Raw genomic sequence first — 17,673 nt, 5'->3', positions numbered from 1 at the left:
TTTTGTTTTGTTGATGGTTCCTTTTGCTGTGCAAAAGCTTTTTATTTTGGTGTAGTCCCCAGTTTATTTTTGCTTTTGTTTCCCATGCCTTAGGAGACCATCTAGAAAAATGTTGTTATAGCTGATGTCAGGGAAATTAGTTAAAAATTGATCCAGTTCTTTTACATCTAACTGTCTGGTTTTCCCAGGACCATTTACTGAAAAACTGTCTTTTCCCCATTGTATATTTTTGCATCCTTTGTCATAGATTAATTAACCATATAACCATTGGTTTCTTTCTGGGTTCTTTGTCCTGTTCCATTGATCTGTGTGTCTGTTTTTGTGCCAGTACCATACTGTTTTGATTACTATAGCTTTGTAACATAGCTTGAAATCTGGAATTGTGATACCTCTGGATTTTTTTTTTTCTTTCTCAAGATTGCTTTGGCTATTTGCAGTCTTTTGTGGTTCCATACAAATTTTAGTATTATTGGTTCCAGTTTTGTGAAAAATGCTGTTGGTATTTTGATAGGAATTGCATTGAATCTGTAGATTGCTTTGGGTAGCATGGACACTTAAACAATATTAATGCTTTTAATCCATGAGTATGGAATATCTTTCCATTTGTTTGTGTCATCTTCAGTTTCTTTCATCAGTGTTTTATGGGTTTTCACAGTGCAAGTACTTTACCTGTTGGGTTAAGTTTATACCTAGGCATTTTAAGAGCCTCCACATTTAAATTCACAATGGGAACTCTGTACACCTAATGGGATATTATAAAAAGATCCTAAACTAGTAGTAGAAACAGAGAGGAAGGGGCTAGATATGAGAGCTCCTCCAAAAGTGAAGTTGATGTTTAGTAAATAGAATGGAGAAGAGAAAGAGTTGAAGGCCATAGTAATAGTAATTATCTTTTACAGAGTGTTGTATAGTTTGTAGTGCTATGTAACTATAAAATGTTTGCTTGACTAACTGATGGTGATGCCATTAACCTTACTGTAGACTTGAGGAGGAAGGAAAGGTAAAGGGCCTGGAGGAGAGTAGGTAACGAGTACAAATTTGAATTCGGACATGATTTATGTTGCCAACAGTATAGAAAGTTCACAGAAATGTTTTCAAAATTCAAGAAGGATGTATCAGATACTTGCCATGTGCACAGTACTGTGATAGAAACTTTAGAGCAGTGACTCAGACTTTGTTATAATGCATTCCAACAAAAAGTTTTTGAGCCATTAAACTAATATTTGTATACTTATAAATAGTCTGTTCTTGTGTTAATGTATTATTTACATTATGAAACATACATCAAAGAAGTTAAAATGAATAAAAGCTCTCATATCTTCTTTGCACCTTCCTGCCTTAAAAAATGTAAAGAGGCCACAGTATAGTGAGGAACACAGATGGGGTTCGTTTTTGTGAAGGCATGTCAGATATCTCTCTTTGGAGGGCGGGTGAGGGAGGCTCAGTGAAGGTGCACAGTGATGGATGCCTTTCCTCATTCCCACTTTCCTATTTCAGGCCCCCCGTGAGCAGAGCCCCACCAAGGCCAGAAAAACTCCAGACAAACAATGTTGGCAAGAAAAAGAGACCCATAGAGGTAAGGAGAACCCACTCCCCTGTGTTACCTTGTGCTTTAAAATGTATTCAGAATTTATTCTATTTCCTTCTTGTAAGACAGCCAAGTGTTGTCATTAGTTTGTAAGAAAATAAATATATTGAATAACTTTTTTTAAGATTTCATTTTTAAGTAATCTCTACACCCAACGTGGGGTTCAGTCCCTCAGATTGAGTCGCATGTTCTACTGACCAAGCCAGCCAGGTGCCTCTGAGTAATCTTTTTTGTTTGGTTGTAAAAACTAATTGTTAACTGTCAAGTCTGAGTTTTGGATTGATATCCTTCATTTCTTTTTATTTTTTATTTGTCTTTTTTTTTAGTCTTCCGTGAATAATATTCTGAATTGAACTGTCTCTCAAAAAACTTCTAAATGTAAATATATGTGAATGACCTATGGCTTATAGAATCACAGATGCCTTAGCAGTGTCTTAAGCTTAGTGTTTTGAATTTAGAAGTCAAAGTTTGTCCTTCATGTGATACATTCACTGGGTTCATTGAAGGGTTCTTTGAAGGCTCTACTTTCAAACAAAGAAACTTTCCACAATAATTGAGCAAGAAGGAAAGCTCTCCCAGACATTTAATTAATTCCAATATCAGTAGCCACAAGCAAACTGTGCTGAACCAGGTCAAAAATGAGGCGTAAATCTGCAGGACAATGATTGTCGTACTCCTCCCCTCTGGGAAGCCTCACAAAGTCAAAAAAACGGGCATTTTCAGTGGCAGAATTATGTGCTAGAACTCTAGCATGAGTTATCATAGATGATGTACTTAGTTTTCTGTACCAGTGTCTGATGTACTATTTGGCTCCTCAAAAGTATGTCACTTGGACATAATGTATCCTGAGTTATATGCGCAGATTACATATTTTTACTAACAACACAAATCGAAATATTCTTTTGCACATAAGTATCTCAGTGTTTAACACATGAACTCCTAACAACTAAAATTTTTCAAATCAGATGACCTTGTGATTCCCTTTTCCTTTTTATATATGTAGAAAAGTATGGAGTGTTTCAGCTGCCCAAAGCAGGTCTAAATTTTGTATTCAAAAATTGTAAAGCATCAAAATGCATCCTCCATTTTGACTGAAGATACCAGTGCTGTATACAAAAATAATGGTGAACATTTAGATATAAGGAATTATATAATGGTTTTATTGTTATAGGACCTTGTGTTGGAGCTTGTTTTTGGCTATCGAGGAAGAGACTGTAGGAATAACGTTCATTATTTAAATGATGGTGATGATATAATTTATCACACTGCATCCATTGGAATTCTGCACAACGTTGCTACCGGTAGGAGACCCCAATTCTCCATCTCCCACTTTTTGTTTAGAATTTTGTTACTTATAATCTTAAAATTTTTGTTAAAACTACAAATAAATTACAAGTCCAGAATGTTCTTCGTAGTATTGAGTTTTCTAGTAATATTTCAAGTAACCAAATTTACAGTCTTAAGAGAGAATGATATAGCAGAAAAAGATTTCATAATGCAAAGTGCTCCTAGGTCTCTATTAGAAGTGAAGGCTTACTGTATGTTGAAATCATGTTTTATAATGAAACCATTTCTAACTTTATTTCCCCATAACCTTAACATGAAATCGATGGGTTGGTGGTTGTCTCTGATAGGTAGTGATTAAAAGTAGCATGTTGGGTGAGTGGTTGCTGGAGAGTAGGGTGAAGTGGGCAGTGTTCTTACCGAGGCCTCAGAAAGCCAAGGAAGATAGTGAGAAGGCTGCTTCCCTCTGTCTCTGCTGTGCTGATACTTTTGTTTGATTCAAGGTGAGAAAATACTTCTTGATGTTAATTTAACTGATTGGATTGCTGAAAAGCAAATAAATTCTCATAGCATCATCTGATGATGAATGACATCATAATCCTCCTAGTGACATTCATTATCTAATTTTGAATTTTCTTATGTGTAATTATAAACCTCATAAAGTCTGAAAGTTGGAAGTAAAATTAGAGACTTTTTGGCCCAAACATTTCTGGCTTTTTCCTCTGATGGTTCATTCCGAACAGGCAAAGAATGGCTTATGTGAGTCCTAATCCCCCGTGTCTCCTCAGTATTAATCATTAATATGATTGTCCTGTTTTGGTTTCCCAAAGAAAAGGATTCACCAAGATCACACAGAAATTAGTGGTGATTTTCAATTTAATAATTTTGGCCATTTAAAAAATACTTAGATAATCCTCTTTAATTGAGGCTTCACCAAAGAAAATAGAGAAGAGTAAGAAAAGATGATCTAGAAAGGAATGTGTAAATACACTTTCATGTTTATCCTTGTAATTTTCTTTAATTTTATGATTTGTCCTTAATCATTTTTCTACTGATGGGGTATAGAGAGAGAGGGCAGAAGGGAGACTGGGTCCCTCTCCACTTCTCATTATTTGTCCTCTCTAGTTTGGGATACATTGCTGTGTTCACAGTCTAGGAAGTTTTGCCCTATTAGCTGATCTTCGAACTTAGCCAATAGCACATATACTTGCTTGCTTGTTGTTCTCACTAAACCGTCAGCCCTGGGAAGTATGAAGCACATTTCACTTCGAAGAGAAGTTTTAAAGTATTAGATCTGGTAAATGTCATTGTTAAATTGTTTTGTGTTGCTTCACTTTTGGATGATGTAGTGTGGGTGGACTAGATCACCCTGTATTCACCCTGGGTCCTCTGTAATCTGGACCCAACCTACGCCCTATCCTCCTGACCTCATTTCCCACCTCACCACTGTGCTTAGGCAAACCCACCTTTAGTACGTCTTGCATGATCACAGGTCTAAGGTCTCTTCGCTGTAAGTCCTATTAGGTAAATCACATACCTTCTCTGATCAGAATTCTTCAGTACCTCCCCACTGACTACATAATAAATATGAAATTTAATAGGTTGGCATTCAAAATCCTCTATCATTCTAGTTCCAATTTGCCTTTCCAACCATATCTCTCACATTTATCCTGGACCCTACATTTCAGCCAAATGAACCATATATATGCATACTTAGTACTTTCCTGTCTTTGTACCTTTGCTTAAAGTATTTCTCTACCTAGATTGCCCTTCCCCACCCACCTTCACTTTAACAAAATCTGTTGTGTCAGTCCAAGAGTGCCATATGCCCATGATAAGAAGAATCTTTTCTGCTATGAATTCCCAGAGCAGGCCCCTTCACTCTCTTGTGGTGCTTGATGTCTTTAACCTCATGTTAACTTTCAGGACTCTATCCCTTTAAAGATTTGGGGTTTTTTTTTTCCATCCTCATGATAACATGTGCACATTCAGTTCTCAAAAAATATGTATTAAGTTAAACAGAGCAATTTTTTATTGTTCTAGATAAGTGCTTTTGGCTGTTATGTCTTAAGGTTTTCTCAATTTTTTTTATAGGGACTCAGAGTTTTTATCAGGAACATAATGATGATATACTGTGCCTCACTGTAAATCAGCATCCCAAATTTATCAACGTAGTGGCAACGGGCCAAGTAGGTATGTTTCTGTATTTTAAAAAGAAACAGTTTAAGTAATTGTATTGTTCAAATTAATTCAGTATCCTAGGGAAAAAAAATATATATTTGGGTATTGTTGAAAATGTGTTTTTACATAAAACACATACCTAGGGGCGCCTGGGTGGCTCAGTCGTTTGAGCATCTGACTTTGGCTCAGGTCATGATCTCATGGTTTGTGGGTTCGAGCCCCGCGACAGCTCAGAGCCAGGAGCCTGCTTCAGATTCTGTGTCTCCTTCTCTCTCTGCCCCTCCCTCGCTTGTGCTCTTGTCTCTCTCTGTGTCTCAAATGTAAATAAATGTTTAAAAACAAAAAAACACACACCCAGTTTTACCATATGATTTGCTTCCAGGTATCTTTCTCTTGCTTTGGGTATCTTATTGGTTCAGACAGTTGAGAATTAAGAGTAAACTATTTTATGGTGATTGCAGTAGTTGGATTTAGTCCTTTAGCAGATATTCCTAATTGGCAGAAAGGTTTAATTTAGCATATAAAGCAAAAAGAATTTGGAGAGGAAATTGTAAATAAAGGGGGAGCCAAAAGGTAACCAGACTGACGGGCAGAATGTCTGTGGCAACTAGGACTGAGCTAGGAAGGAGAGAAAAGCTCTGTCTGTTGTCTGTTCCATGCTGCTAAATCCTTCTGCCTTTTTCTTTTCTTTGGCATTATTTAAGTTGCCAGCTGTTTTAAAAACCACTTGTCTTGCTGTCTTCTTTTAACCCTTTAGAAAACTTAAAGGATGAGAGGATAGCAGGTCTAATTAGAACAAATACATCTACCAACCAGTGATCACTGTGAACACCACATCATAGATTTGGTCAGTTGAAGCGTCATAAGCTTGGTGTACTTTGTAAAAATGATCCATGTCATGGGGCTTGTTGGATCTTGGTGGGCCTCCGTTGCTAAGCCAACTCTCCAGGTGTCTTTTTCTCCTTGGATAGAATAATTTATGCTTTTAATATCTTCATTTTTCATACAAGTACTAAATTGATCAGTCAGAAACTCGATCTCTGGGTTACAGAGTTCTACAGTTGTACCACAAAGGTGCTTGTGATCTTCCTTTCTGTAAATTTTTCTATTTTTAACAAGAAGTAGACTGATCTTCATGCATTACACACAAAGATTCTAATATTTGAGTATAAATAGGTCTAGGTCCTTTTTTAAAAATGAGTCTTATTTTTACTCTGAAAAAAAATGAGATCATGTTACCATTTTGGTTATAAAAGGGCCTAGTTCAGTGCCTCTTGACATATAGTTATTGTTCAGTTAATTTTTTCGAGTAGATTCATTTATTCAACAAACTTATTGAGCACATGCCATGCACAAAGTATTATTCTAGGTGCTAGGGATATAAGCCTACCAAAAAAAGATAATATCCCTATGTTAATGGAATTTATATACGGTGAATAGAATTATAGAAGATACGGTTCTTCCATTTCCCAACTTTGCTTTTTTTTTCTTTCCCCGTCTCTCTCTTTGTTAAGCAACTTTGCTTTTAACATATTAGTGCCACAGTTTTGTCTTTTGATTAAGAAATGTTGTAGTCACAAATATAATCTTTCATTAAATTTGACCCTCTTCTCCTTTTCCTTTTTTTATTGAGTTATAATTGACAGAGAACATCATATAGGCGTACAACTTAATAATTCAGTATATGTGTCTGTTCCTTTTATTTCGAAAAGTGACACTGTAGGGAAATGTAAAATGGCTAATTATCTTCCAAGTCAAAGTCCGGGCACTACAGAGGTGAATTTTAGATCATATATGCAGTCCTGTGCCTTGCCCCGCTGTACCCTTGCACAGAATGGATACAGAAATTTTTTTATTGATGACTAATGGCACGTAGGATAGACTTGAGAGACCACCAAAGAGTGAGGGACTTTTTCTTTTCTGAACCCCCAGAGTTGAATCAGTAGTAACTTTGACTGCCAAGCTTGTATCATACCTGCAAGGCACAAACAGTCTAAAATGTTTATGGCTCTCTTTGTTAAAAATTGTTTAGGTCAGAGGGGAAATATTTGCTTTTGTGGTATTTTAGCCGGTTAATTCAAACTTTTTTTTTTTTCTTTCCCTTTGTCCCTTGGCTAGAATCTTGGACTCTCAGGGCCAAGCAGAGGTGCATTAAAACTCCAGTCTGTTACAGGGCATTTTGTAAACCAAAATAAGAGTTGTATTATTTAAAACATGTCATTATATTTAAATTGTTAAAATTTCATGTGACTCATTAAATAGAAAAAAAAGTTTTTATCCAGTAATCGGAAGGTCATACACGTGAAATGTTAATATATGTGTATGATTGAAATGAATGGCTTCACTTACAGTCTACTCAATTTAACATCATAAAACTAATTTTGTATATGACCATTTGTGATTTATATAAAAATTATTTTATAATTAATTTTTAAAGTATTTTAATAAGTATACTTAAGAATGTACTCAATAAAAATATTTTTAAGTATTTATGTTATTTATGGACAGTTGTTTTTCTGCTGTTTTTCCATTGTAGGTGATTTAGCAGACATGTCAGGTAAGGAAAATTCGGCATTTTCTGTTTTAGTTATATTGCTTAGTATTGGTAGTCCAAATTTTTATTGAGTAATAAGATACTTGAACATATTTTGAAATTTTTTAATGAAAAATCTATTCTTCTAATGTCATGATACTGAGCTCATTCGGCAGTAACAATGATAATTATTTTTAAAACTAATATATTTTGACCTTTTTAGTGTCCAGCACAATTGTAAGCACTTTCTGTGTATTGTGTAATCACTGCAAGGATCCTCCACGGTAGCTATTAACTTGCCAACATCATGTAGCTGCTGAGCGTGCAGCTGGGGGAAGGGCGCCTGGGCAGCTCAGTCAGTTAAGCTTCCGACTTTGGCTCAGGTCATGATCTCCTGGTTTGTGAGTTCAAGCCCCGCATCTGAGCTATCAGCTCAGAGCCTGGAGCCTGCTTTGGATTCTGCGTCTCCCTCTCTCTCTGCCCCTTCCCTGCTTGCACTCTGTCTCTCTCTCAAAAATAAAAATTAAAAAAAAATTTTTTTTTTTCTTAAAGTGCAGCTGGGGGTGAAAGTAATCTTAAATGTGAATCAGTAGGTTGTGTTGCCTAAAAGTGAAATTTTTTAATTGCTATTTTTATATGCCCAATAATTGCACATATTGTATCAACAGATCACTTAAAGATTTAGAAATAGCTTTCTATATTACTGATCTTGACCATAGCTTTGTGAATCTAAAAAGCTACTGGATAATGTGTGTCCATTGTTTTTACATATTTACTAGGCTTTTAAAATTTCCTTTTCAGTTTACATAGGAAAAATAGCAGTTTGATAGGAAAATATGTCATGATGTGTCTGTTTCCCTCTTCTCCAGGGTAAAGCAGGATTCTGTGATTTGACTGTTAAACTACAAATGTATCCAACACAACAGGCAATATTTTTGCTCTCTTGGTTACATTCAAGAGCAGGAGTTGGCAAACCAGAGCCCTTGGGCCAAACCTACCTGTTTTTATATAACCCATGAGCTAAATATAGTTTTTACTAAGTTAAATAATTAGAAAAAAATCAAAAGAAAATTTCACAGCATATGAATATTATATGAAGTTCAGATTTCAGTATCCAGAGATAGAGTGTTGGACACAGCCAGGCTCATTCGGTTACATAGTGTTTGTGGCAGATTTTGTGCTACAGCAGCCTTGAGTAGTGCAACAGAGACCTCATGTGACCCTCTTGTTGCTTTGCACAGCTGTTTGGCATACTGGAGATGCAGTGATGCTGTCATAACTTGACAGGTTTTGAGCTAACCCACAATTAATTTTGTTATTTAAGCAATGTATATCCATCATGTCGAAGCAAGGCAAAAAAAAAGGAAAGTGGACTTTGTCACACTTCTAAGGCACAGTGAAATGTGAATTATATTGTTATCAAATTATATGGTAAATTCGACACTATAGCTGTGCTAAAATAATACAATATATTACATTTTCACACTAAACTTGACAAAAGTATTCCCAGTTCATGGGAAACCCAAGAGTCAGAAAAATTAGAAAATGTAAAAGAATATTTGTGTGCGTATCTCATCACAACAGAATTTCTTCACAGAAATAAAAAATAAAATGAGGCTGCAACCAAGTTTTCTGAATGTTTCATTAGTTAATCAAGAAGAATTTACTGTGAGTTAATTAAATCATGTTTGATTGCAGCAAACATGTGTCCAGAGAAAATAAACTTGTTTAAACCCATTAGCTTTTTGGCAAAACCTATTGCTAAAAGAGTTAAGGATGTTGGGAACAGCATCAGTAGTCAATTAACAAGACCCTAAAAAAACCAAATAATTCTGAATGGTTTCCCTTGGCTCTTCATGGATTGACAGTTGTTGCCAGTTGCTTATTTGAGGCAATCACTGCCAACTTTGAAGTCACTGAAGAGTTGGCCTCTAGGACTAGTCTTCATGGAACAACTACAAAAGATAGTGTTTTCAGAGAAGTTAAGAAAACATTAATTCAGTACAGTCTGAAGTGGAATCTGCTAAGATATGTGCCAACTGATGGTGGTAAAAATATATGTGGAGCTGGAGCAGAAAAAGGGTTAATGGGTTAATAAGTTTACAAAACTGGTGAAAATTTAAGGTGTTTAAAGCCTATGATTCATTGTGCCTGTTCGTCATCAGGTAGTTTGTGGAAAACATAGCAGTGTATCATGTGTTATTGACAACCTCACTTTGTCTTTGAGAGTCAACAGTTAACTTCATTTGTTCTCATGGAATTAGCCATCATCAGTTCCGTGAATTCATGTTAGAAATAGAAGCTGAGTGTCCTAACTCACCCAGTGGTTTAGCAGTAGTAGCTTTATTGCAGTTTTTGGAGCTCAGAGCCAAGGCTGAAATTTCTCTGAATGAGAAAAGTACTGCTGTCAATCTCTATTATGGAAAACTTAATGGCCTTGGAAATTAGTTTTTGCTGCAGACTTGATCATGTTTCTTAATGAATTCCACCTGAAATTACAAGGAAACTACAGTTACAGTAACAGCCTAAAATTACCGTTAAGGTGAAATTCTACAGTCAGGTCATTGATGGCGACTAATGTTGAATCACAAGTAACATCAGACTGCATGATACACTTCTCATGGTGCCAAACATTAAACCAAGTGAGAATCCCACTTGCCACAAATGTATTTTCTGGTCTCAGACTGCAGTTCCAGTAGCACTTTTCAGATCTTGATGCAAGTGAGAAGGAAATTTCCACATTTCAAAACTCATTTGAACTGAAGTTGAAGAACTCCATGTAGGGTTCAGTTCATGGTGATTACTCTGCAATGGAAAACATGCTAAAAAAGGCAGATATAAAGACAACACTCTAACTGAATCCTCTGAATGCCTTCCACATGATTAATATGCTCAGTTAAGATCTTGTACTTTTGGATCAATATTTGAATTTGTCAGTAACTATCTACATGAGACATTTTCAAAGTTGAAATATGTAAAATTTTTACAGGCAAACATTTGCAATTGATCTTGATGAGAAAGAACTCTCAATTGGAAGCTTACCTTGTTATCTCCAAAGAATTTTTCTCTTCTCATAGTGGATCTTTATTATAAAAAGTTCACTCTCCAGGCGCCTGGGTGGCTCAGTCAGTTCAATGTCTGACTCTTGATTTCGGCTCAGGTCATGATCCCAGGGCCATGGGATGGAGCCCCGTGTCGGGCTTTGTGCTGAGCTTAGAACCTGCTTGGGATTCGTTCATTCATTCATTCATTCATTCATTCATTCATTCATTCATTCTCTCCCTCCCTCCCTCTCCCCTGCTCATGCTCTCTCTCTAAAATTAAAAAAAAAAATCACTCCATGATTTTCATCAATAAAAATGTAATGGAAATTTTTCTCTCATTAGATAAGTACCTGCATAATATCTTCAATTTTGTGGCTTATCTGACCCTTTACAGAAAAGTTTGCAGCCTCCAGCTCTAGAGGCAGAGAGGCAATAAATAAGTAAACTTTTTAAAAACTTTTTTAATTTTTCAAAAAAAATTTAAAACATTTTTATTTATTTATATTTAATCTTTATACCCACTGTGGTTCTCAAACTCACGACCCCAAGGTCAAGAGTGTACATGCCTCTGACTCAGCCAGTCAGGCACTCCAATAAGTAAACTTCTGAAACTAACATGACCTGAGATGGTGAGATGATAAAAACAATAGGATGATGTCAATAAAACTAGATGTTTGTTTTCTTCAGGTGGTAACATTCAGCTGGGCCAAGAATGAGAACAAAAAAAATGACAGCTGAGGGATGAACTGGGGGACTCCAGGCTCAGGCTGTTTTGGGGAGTCCCAAGACCCACCCATACATTCAGTGATTCACTAGTAGGCATCCCGGGGCCCAGAGATTGTTAGGGCTATAGTTTCTTAGAGTAATCTGCAAGGGAAAAAGACACACTGGGTGAAGTTTAGACGCTACAGGATCATAGGTGCAGTGTTTTGCCCAGGGACACCCACTTAAGCCTTAGAGTCCAGGCCTTTTGGGGAGGAAGGGCTGGTCGCATAGGCACAGATCAGCCACAACTACTGAAATACCAGAAGAAAGCAGGTGTTCAGTACCCCAGGTAGACAAAACAGCCTTATTAACATAGGGACCATTTCAGAAGTCAAGTTCTCACACACTTGCAAGCAGGCCCTTCTAATGATAGCAACTTCAGGCTTGTTTATGTTAACTCTTTACTGTGCAAACCTTAAATCAAGAAACAGGAAGGTGAGTGTGGAGGAGTAAGGCCTCTAAGATGAACTTGGAGAAGGAGAAGGGGGTTAGGAATCAGGTGCATGGGGCTTTGTGCATGGGGCTTTGCAGATCATGGAGAGGAGTTTGGATTCGCGCTAAGTGCAGAATCCATCATGGAGAGTGTTAAGGGAGTGAGTTGATCTCATTTATGCTTTGAGAAAATCACTCTGCATTATTAAGTATGCAGAAGAGAAAGAGAAGTAATCAGAAAGTTGGGAGGCTGTTATAATAGTCCATACAAAAGACATTTTTAACTGAGGTGGCAGGAATGAAAATGGAGAGAACGCTAGACAAATACAGGATGTATTTTGGAGGGAAAGCCAGTGGTCCATTCTGATGAATTGGATGTGAGGGCATGACAGAAAGTGAGGAATCAAGGCTGTTAATTTTTTGCTGGAGCGGCTGGCTCACTGAGACGGGAGAATACTTCCAGAGAGACAGTTGAGCAGGAAGAAATTCAGAGACCTGAGGATTAAAGGGAATGCAAGAAAACTGGTAGGTTTGGGGGTGAGAAAATAAGCTTGTGTCTGGTAGCTTCTATGTTCATTTCGTCAGCTGAGGGTGAGGAGGTGGCAAAGAAGGTGGAGGATAAAGTTTTGAAATGGTCAGTTTGGGATGTGGGAGAGTGAATACATAACAGAAAATACATAATTACCCTTTGAATCCATTAGACATTTTGTGAGTGGACACTAAGGGGACGTCTTCTCTGTCTGACAAAGCCTGCCTAAGACAGTGGTAAGAATTTGACATTTTTGATCCTTAAGGCAATTCAAAGGGAGAATTCTCTGTACCCCCAAACCCCCCATTTGTCCATTAAGTGACTTTAAGGCTCTTCCATGTCGTCCTGTATGACAGAAAATCAGGAAATATATTCATCCTACGGTTGGTTGCATTCATGGTCACAAAAGGGCTGCCAGTACCAGTTAGAACTACATGCTTCTTTGCTTTCATCTAGTTGGGAAGCAGATAAAAACCCTTTTTCAGAACCGTGAGCTTAAAAGTCCTTCCGTTTAGCCTGATTGAGTCATTTTAAGACACAAACCAAACCCCAGACTAAGAAGACCTGGGAAGTACCATGTGCTGATTGGCTCAAATCTGGGTTACTGACCTAAATCGCTGCTGCTGGAGGCAGAGAGTGGGGAGTGTGAGTGTGGGTGGCTGGGGGCTCGGGGAAGTCATCACAGCAGGCTTAGACTGATGAACTGAGCAAGCAGGGTCTCTCCCTGAATCACTTGCTCTACGTAAGGGGGAGGAGGGGATTCCTGAATAAAAGCATAACTTTATTAAGAAGGAAGGAGGTAATGGATAGTGGGTATGCTGCAAGGAGTTGTCCCCTGCGGAAATTAAAGAGTGAGATACAGTTGTTACACTTAATGGCCCATATTAAAATTTTGTTAAAAATACAGTTTTTATAATACTACACCAAAGGCCAAGTAGAGGATGGAGAAAGAATATCCTTTAAAACTTTGGTTCTTATAAGATCCAACTAGTAATTGAAAGAGACCCTTGTGGCATCTCTATACTGGAGAGTAAGAGTGAGGAATGCTTATAAAGTCAGTGGGATTGGGGCGCCTGGGCGGCTCAGTCGGTTGAGTGTCTGACTTCGGCTCAGGTCATGATCTTGTGGTTCACAAGTTTGAGCCCCACATTAGGCTGTCTACTGTCAACATGGAGCCCACTTCAGATCCTCTATCCCCCTCTGCCTTTTCCCAGCTTGTGCCCTCTCTCTCGCTCTTTCTCTCTTAAAAATGAATGAACATTAAAAAACAATAAAGTCAGTGGGATTGATTTTCCAGAGATAGCTTGATATGATGGAAGGAGCACGCACAGAACCTGAATTCCGAGGACAGCACACTGAAGTGCGTGTGACTTAGGGCCTGGCTGACTTCATAGGAAAACACACCTGCCTAGTAGTGGAGCTTTGATGTGTCTCCTGTTACAGACCTAGCCTGTGACAGGCACCCGTTAGCTGGTGGCATGTAGGAAGGGAAAGAGTGAGTAGAGTGTCTGTGTTACTCCAGCATTGTGAATGACCCTTTTTGAATCATAGAAAATAAAATGTAATGAACATAATTTAATCTTTCTTTAGTAAGTTAGAAAAGCCTTGAAAATTTGTAGTGATTGGGGCGCCTGGGTAGCTGTCAGTTAAGCATCTGACTCCTGATTTTGGCTCAGGTCATGATCTCACGTTTCATGAGTTCGAGCCCAACATCGGCCTCTCTGCTGACAGTGTGGAGCCTGCTTGGGGCTTCTCTCTCCCTCTCTCTCTCTCTCTGCTCTCTCTCTCTCAAAATAAACTTTATTTTTTTTTTAATTTTTTTTTAACGTTTATTTATTTTTGAGACAGAGAGAGACAGAGCATGAACGGGGGAGGGCCAGAGAGAGGGAGACACAGAATCGGAAACAGGCTCCAGGCTCTGAGCTGTCAGCACAGAGCCCGACGCAGGGCTCGAACTCACGGACCGCGAGATCATGACCTGAGCTGAAGTCGGCCGCTCAACCGACTGAGCCACCTAGGCGCCCCTCAAAATAAACTTTAAAAAAATTTTGCAGTGATTTAAATCTTAAATACTGTCACTGAAGGAAGTTTAGAACAGTCTAAATATGTAGCAGTCCCATGTCATGGTCATACCTGAATGTTGTAAAACATAAATTTCAGGTATACTGTCCTTACCATCTCATTTAACTTTTTATGAAAGCCTGAAAAGCTCAGTAATTCAACTTTCTTAAGATTACTTGCTATTTAATTTTTAGATAAATAAAAGTATTTGTAGTTTAGACATATTAAATTTGGAGGCAAAACTGAATGATGTTTCTTAAAAATCCATTATCTGCCTCATCACATTTAGGCAAATAAAGTCTGTGGATTGCCCCCAGGTGCTTTTTGTAAACATATACAAATGTTTGAGGGCACCTGTGTAGCTCAGTCAGTTAAGCATCCAATTCTTGGTTTTGACTCAGGTCATGGTCTCATGGTCCCTGGGTTCGAGCCCCGCATCGGGCTCCACGCTGACAGCATGGAGCCTGTTTGGGATCCTTTCTCTCCCCCTGTCTCTTCCCTTCCCCCACACTTGTGCTCTCTCTCTCACCCTCCCTCCTTCAAAAGTAAATACACTTAAATAAATGTTTCTATATTATAGATGACCTATATAATATTTATTACTGGCAAAAAATTATAGACTGATCCAGTGTATATATTTACACTTTAAATCTAAGCCACCTAACGTTATTCGTTGACATTAAGTTTACCAGTCCCTCATATCCTTTGACTTTTATTGAATAAAGAACATACTAACTTTTGGTCCAGTACTTCAATTATTGTGCTCAGTTTTTCACACATAAATCCCATATGTTAATACATGGTAAACTGTTCCCATACAGTTTTTATTTTTTACAGTTACATCTTTGAACAGGTTTTACTTAATGACCTCCAGTCCCTGGTTTACTATATTGTAATTACTTTGAAGGACTGACAGATTAATCATTGTATGCTATAAATTGTAGATTGTATACAACAAAGTTTAAATTTATCAGAATGTTTTCTTTAGAGACCAAAATGTCTTTCTTCATCACAAGATACCAAGACAGCTTATCTTATTAAACTGTCTCTGGGCACCTTGGTGGCTCAGTCAGTTAAGGGTCTGACTCTTGATTTTGGCTCAGGTCATGATCTCATGGTTATGAGATTGAGCCCTGCGCCAGGCTCTTGCCGAGTGTGGAGCCTGCTTGAGATTCTCTTCTTCCCCCCTTTCTGTCCCTCCGCTGTGTGCTCTCTCTTTCTCAAAAATAAATAAATAAAAATGTCCCTATTTTTGCATTATTTGTAGCGGATTTATAGTTTGAAACAAACCCACTCTCGTATTTCAATTATTTTACTAAAAGTACTTATGTTCTAAGACTGAATTAGCTGCTGAAAATGAATACATTTTTATGGGCTGCAGTTCATGAAGAAAGGACAATACAAATCCCTGATTTTTAAGTTAGAAAATACAGAGAACTGGGAAAATTTTTTAAGCAGCAGAAATGGGCTACCCAAGATGAATAACAACAAATACAATTTTTTTATAAAGATGAGCAATTTGGGGACACCTAGTTGGCTCAGAAGAGTATGCGACTCTTGATCTTAGAGTCATGAGTTTAAGCCCCACGTTGGGTGTAGACCCTACTAAATTTTTTTTTTACTTTTAAAAAAAAATCTAAATAAATAAAACAGATTAGCAGTTTGGGGGCACCTGGTGGCTCAGTTTTGTAAACAAGCATCTAGCTTCAATTGGATCATGATCTTACAGTTCTTGGGTTCAAGCCCCACATTGGGCTCTCTGCTGTCAGTGCCGAGCCTGCTTTAGATCCCCCGTCTCCCTCTCTCTGTGCCCCTCCTCCATGTGTGCACTCTCTCTCTCAAAAATAAATAAACCTTTAAAAAAAAAAAAAACAGTTTTATTTCTTCCCTGAAATCTTGTTTAAAAAACAAAAATTGGCACCTGGGTGGCTCAGTCGGTTACGCGTCCAACTTTAGCTCAGGTCATGATTTCACAGTTTGTGAGTCCGAGCCCCGGGTTGGGCTCTGTGCTGTCAGGGCAGAGCCTGGAGCCTGCTTTGGGTCCTCTCTACCTCTCTCTCTCTGCCCCTCCTCCACTTGTGCTCTCTTTCTGTCTCTCAAAAATAAATTTAAAAAATTAAAAAATAAAAAAACACTGTTTTATGAAGTGATGTGAACTTGGCTTTTTACCAGATATCTGTCTATATGGTTGAAGATTTCTTTTGAGATCTATTCACATGGTGTCCTTCCTACCTGTTGCCTTTCTCAGTTTGTGTTTGCTTTTCATCTCCCATTCAGATGAGATACTGAGTAACAGTAACTAATGTTCAGAACTAATGTTCAGATAGCAGATAACTGAATATGCTCTGATATTTAATTATTGTGTAATATTTGTACATTTCTCCACATAATTATATAAAGATTTAACATGTATCTAAAACGCGTATTTCTGAATAATTTAAAGTTTGTGATTGCCTAATTTTCTTGTATAAATGTTATTTTCTCAAAAATGCAGTGTGAACTGTAGCCTGAAGAAGTATTCTGTATTTTTGCCTTTCCTTCCTCTTTCCTTTTCTTTCTTTATTATTATTTTTTTAAATCGAGGCACAGTTGACACACGATATTACATGAGTTCCAGGTGTACAACATCGTGATTGGACAAGTTTACATGTTCTGCTGTGCTGACCGTGGGTGTCGCTACCAATCATCCCCATGCGATGTTATTCCAGTCCTGTTGACTGTATTCCCTATGCTGTGCCTTTTATCCCATGACTTATTCATAACTGGAAATCTGTATCTCCCGCTCCCTTTCACCCATTTTGTCCATCCCCCTCCGCCCTCCCCTCTGGCAACCATCAGTTCTCTGTATTTGTGAATCTGTTTCTTTTTTCATTTAGTCTTGGTTTTGAGCTATTTTTTATTAAGTACACAGTCATTCTTTGGTACATACTTTTCCATGTTTCAGAAAGTATGCGTCAGCTGTAGAAATGGAAACATCTGTAACAGGTATATTACAACTTGTGGATTTTATCATTATTTAGCTACGGCTCCTTCTATCCACATCTGGGATGCAATGAACAAGCAGACTTTATCTATCCTGAGATGCTACCATTCGAAGGGAGTGTGTTCAGTCAGCTTCAGTGCTACCGGCAAACTCTTGCTGTCTGTGGGGCTGGACCCAGAACATACGATTACCATTTGGAGATGGCAGGAAGGTAGGGTTCTTTTTTCTTGGTGATTTTTAAAACTAAGAATACCAGGGTGATATGAACTCTGT

At 37.8% G+C, this 17,673-nt stretch overlaps 1 protein-coding gene across 10 annotated transcripts in view; it reads left to right on the top strand.

Moving 5' to 3' along the window:
* EML5 (EMAP like 5) overlaps window positions 1-17,673 on the top strand; it is a 179,400-nt gene that overhangs the window by 148,761 nt on the left and 12,966 nt on the right. For 7 of the 10 annotated variants that reach the window (XM_045451798.1, XM_045451796.1, XM_045451794.1 and 4 more), the window contains 5 exons: window positions 1,498-1,576; window positions 2,760-2,889; window positions 4,967-5,065; window positions 7,590-7,610; window positions 17,438-17,611. In XM_045451798.1, the coding sequence (XP_045307754.1) occupies window positions 1,498-1,576; window positions 2,760-2,889; window positions 4,967-5,065; window positions 7,590-7,610; window positions 17,438-17,611 (503 nt within the window). Of the gene's footprint in view, window positions 1-1,497; window positions 1,577-2,759; window positions 2,890-4,966; window positions 5,066-7,589; window positions 7,611-17,437; window positions 17,612-17,673 lie in introns of those variants that run through there. The other 3 variants (XM_045451797.1, XM_045451795.1, XM_045451805.1) reach the window with 2 other exon arrangements.

Source organism: Leopardus geoffroyi, chromosome B3 (genome assembly GCF_018350155.1).
Source record: "Leopardus geoffroyi isolate Oge1 chromosome B3, O.geoffroyi_Oge1_pat1.0, whole genome shotgun sequence".
Classification (NCBI taxonomy): Eukaryota; Metazoa; Chordata; class Mammalia; order Carnivora; family Felidae; genus Leopardus; species Leopardus geoffroyi.
This window is presented reverse-complemented; position numbering and strand designations above follow the sequence as displayed.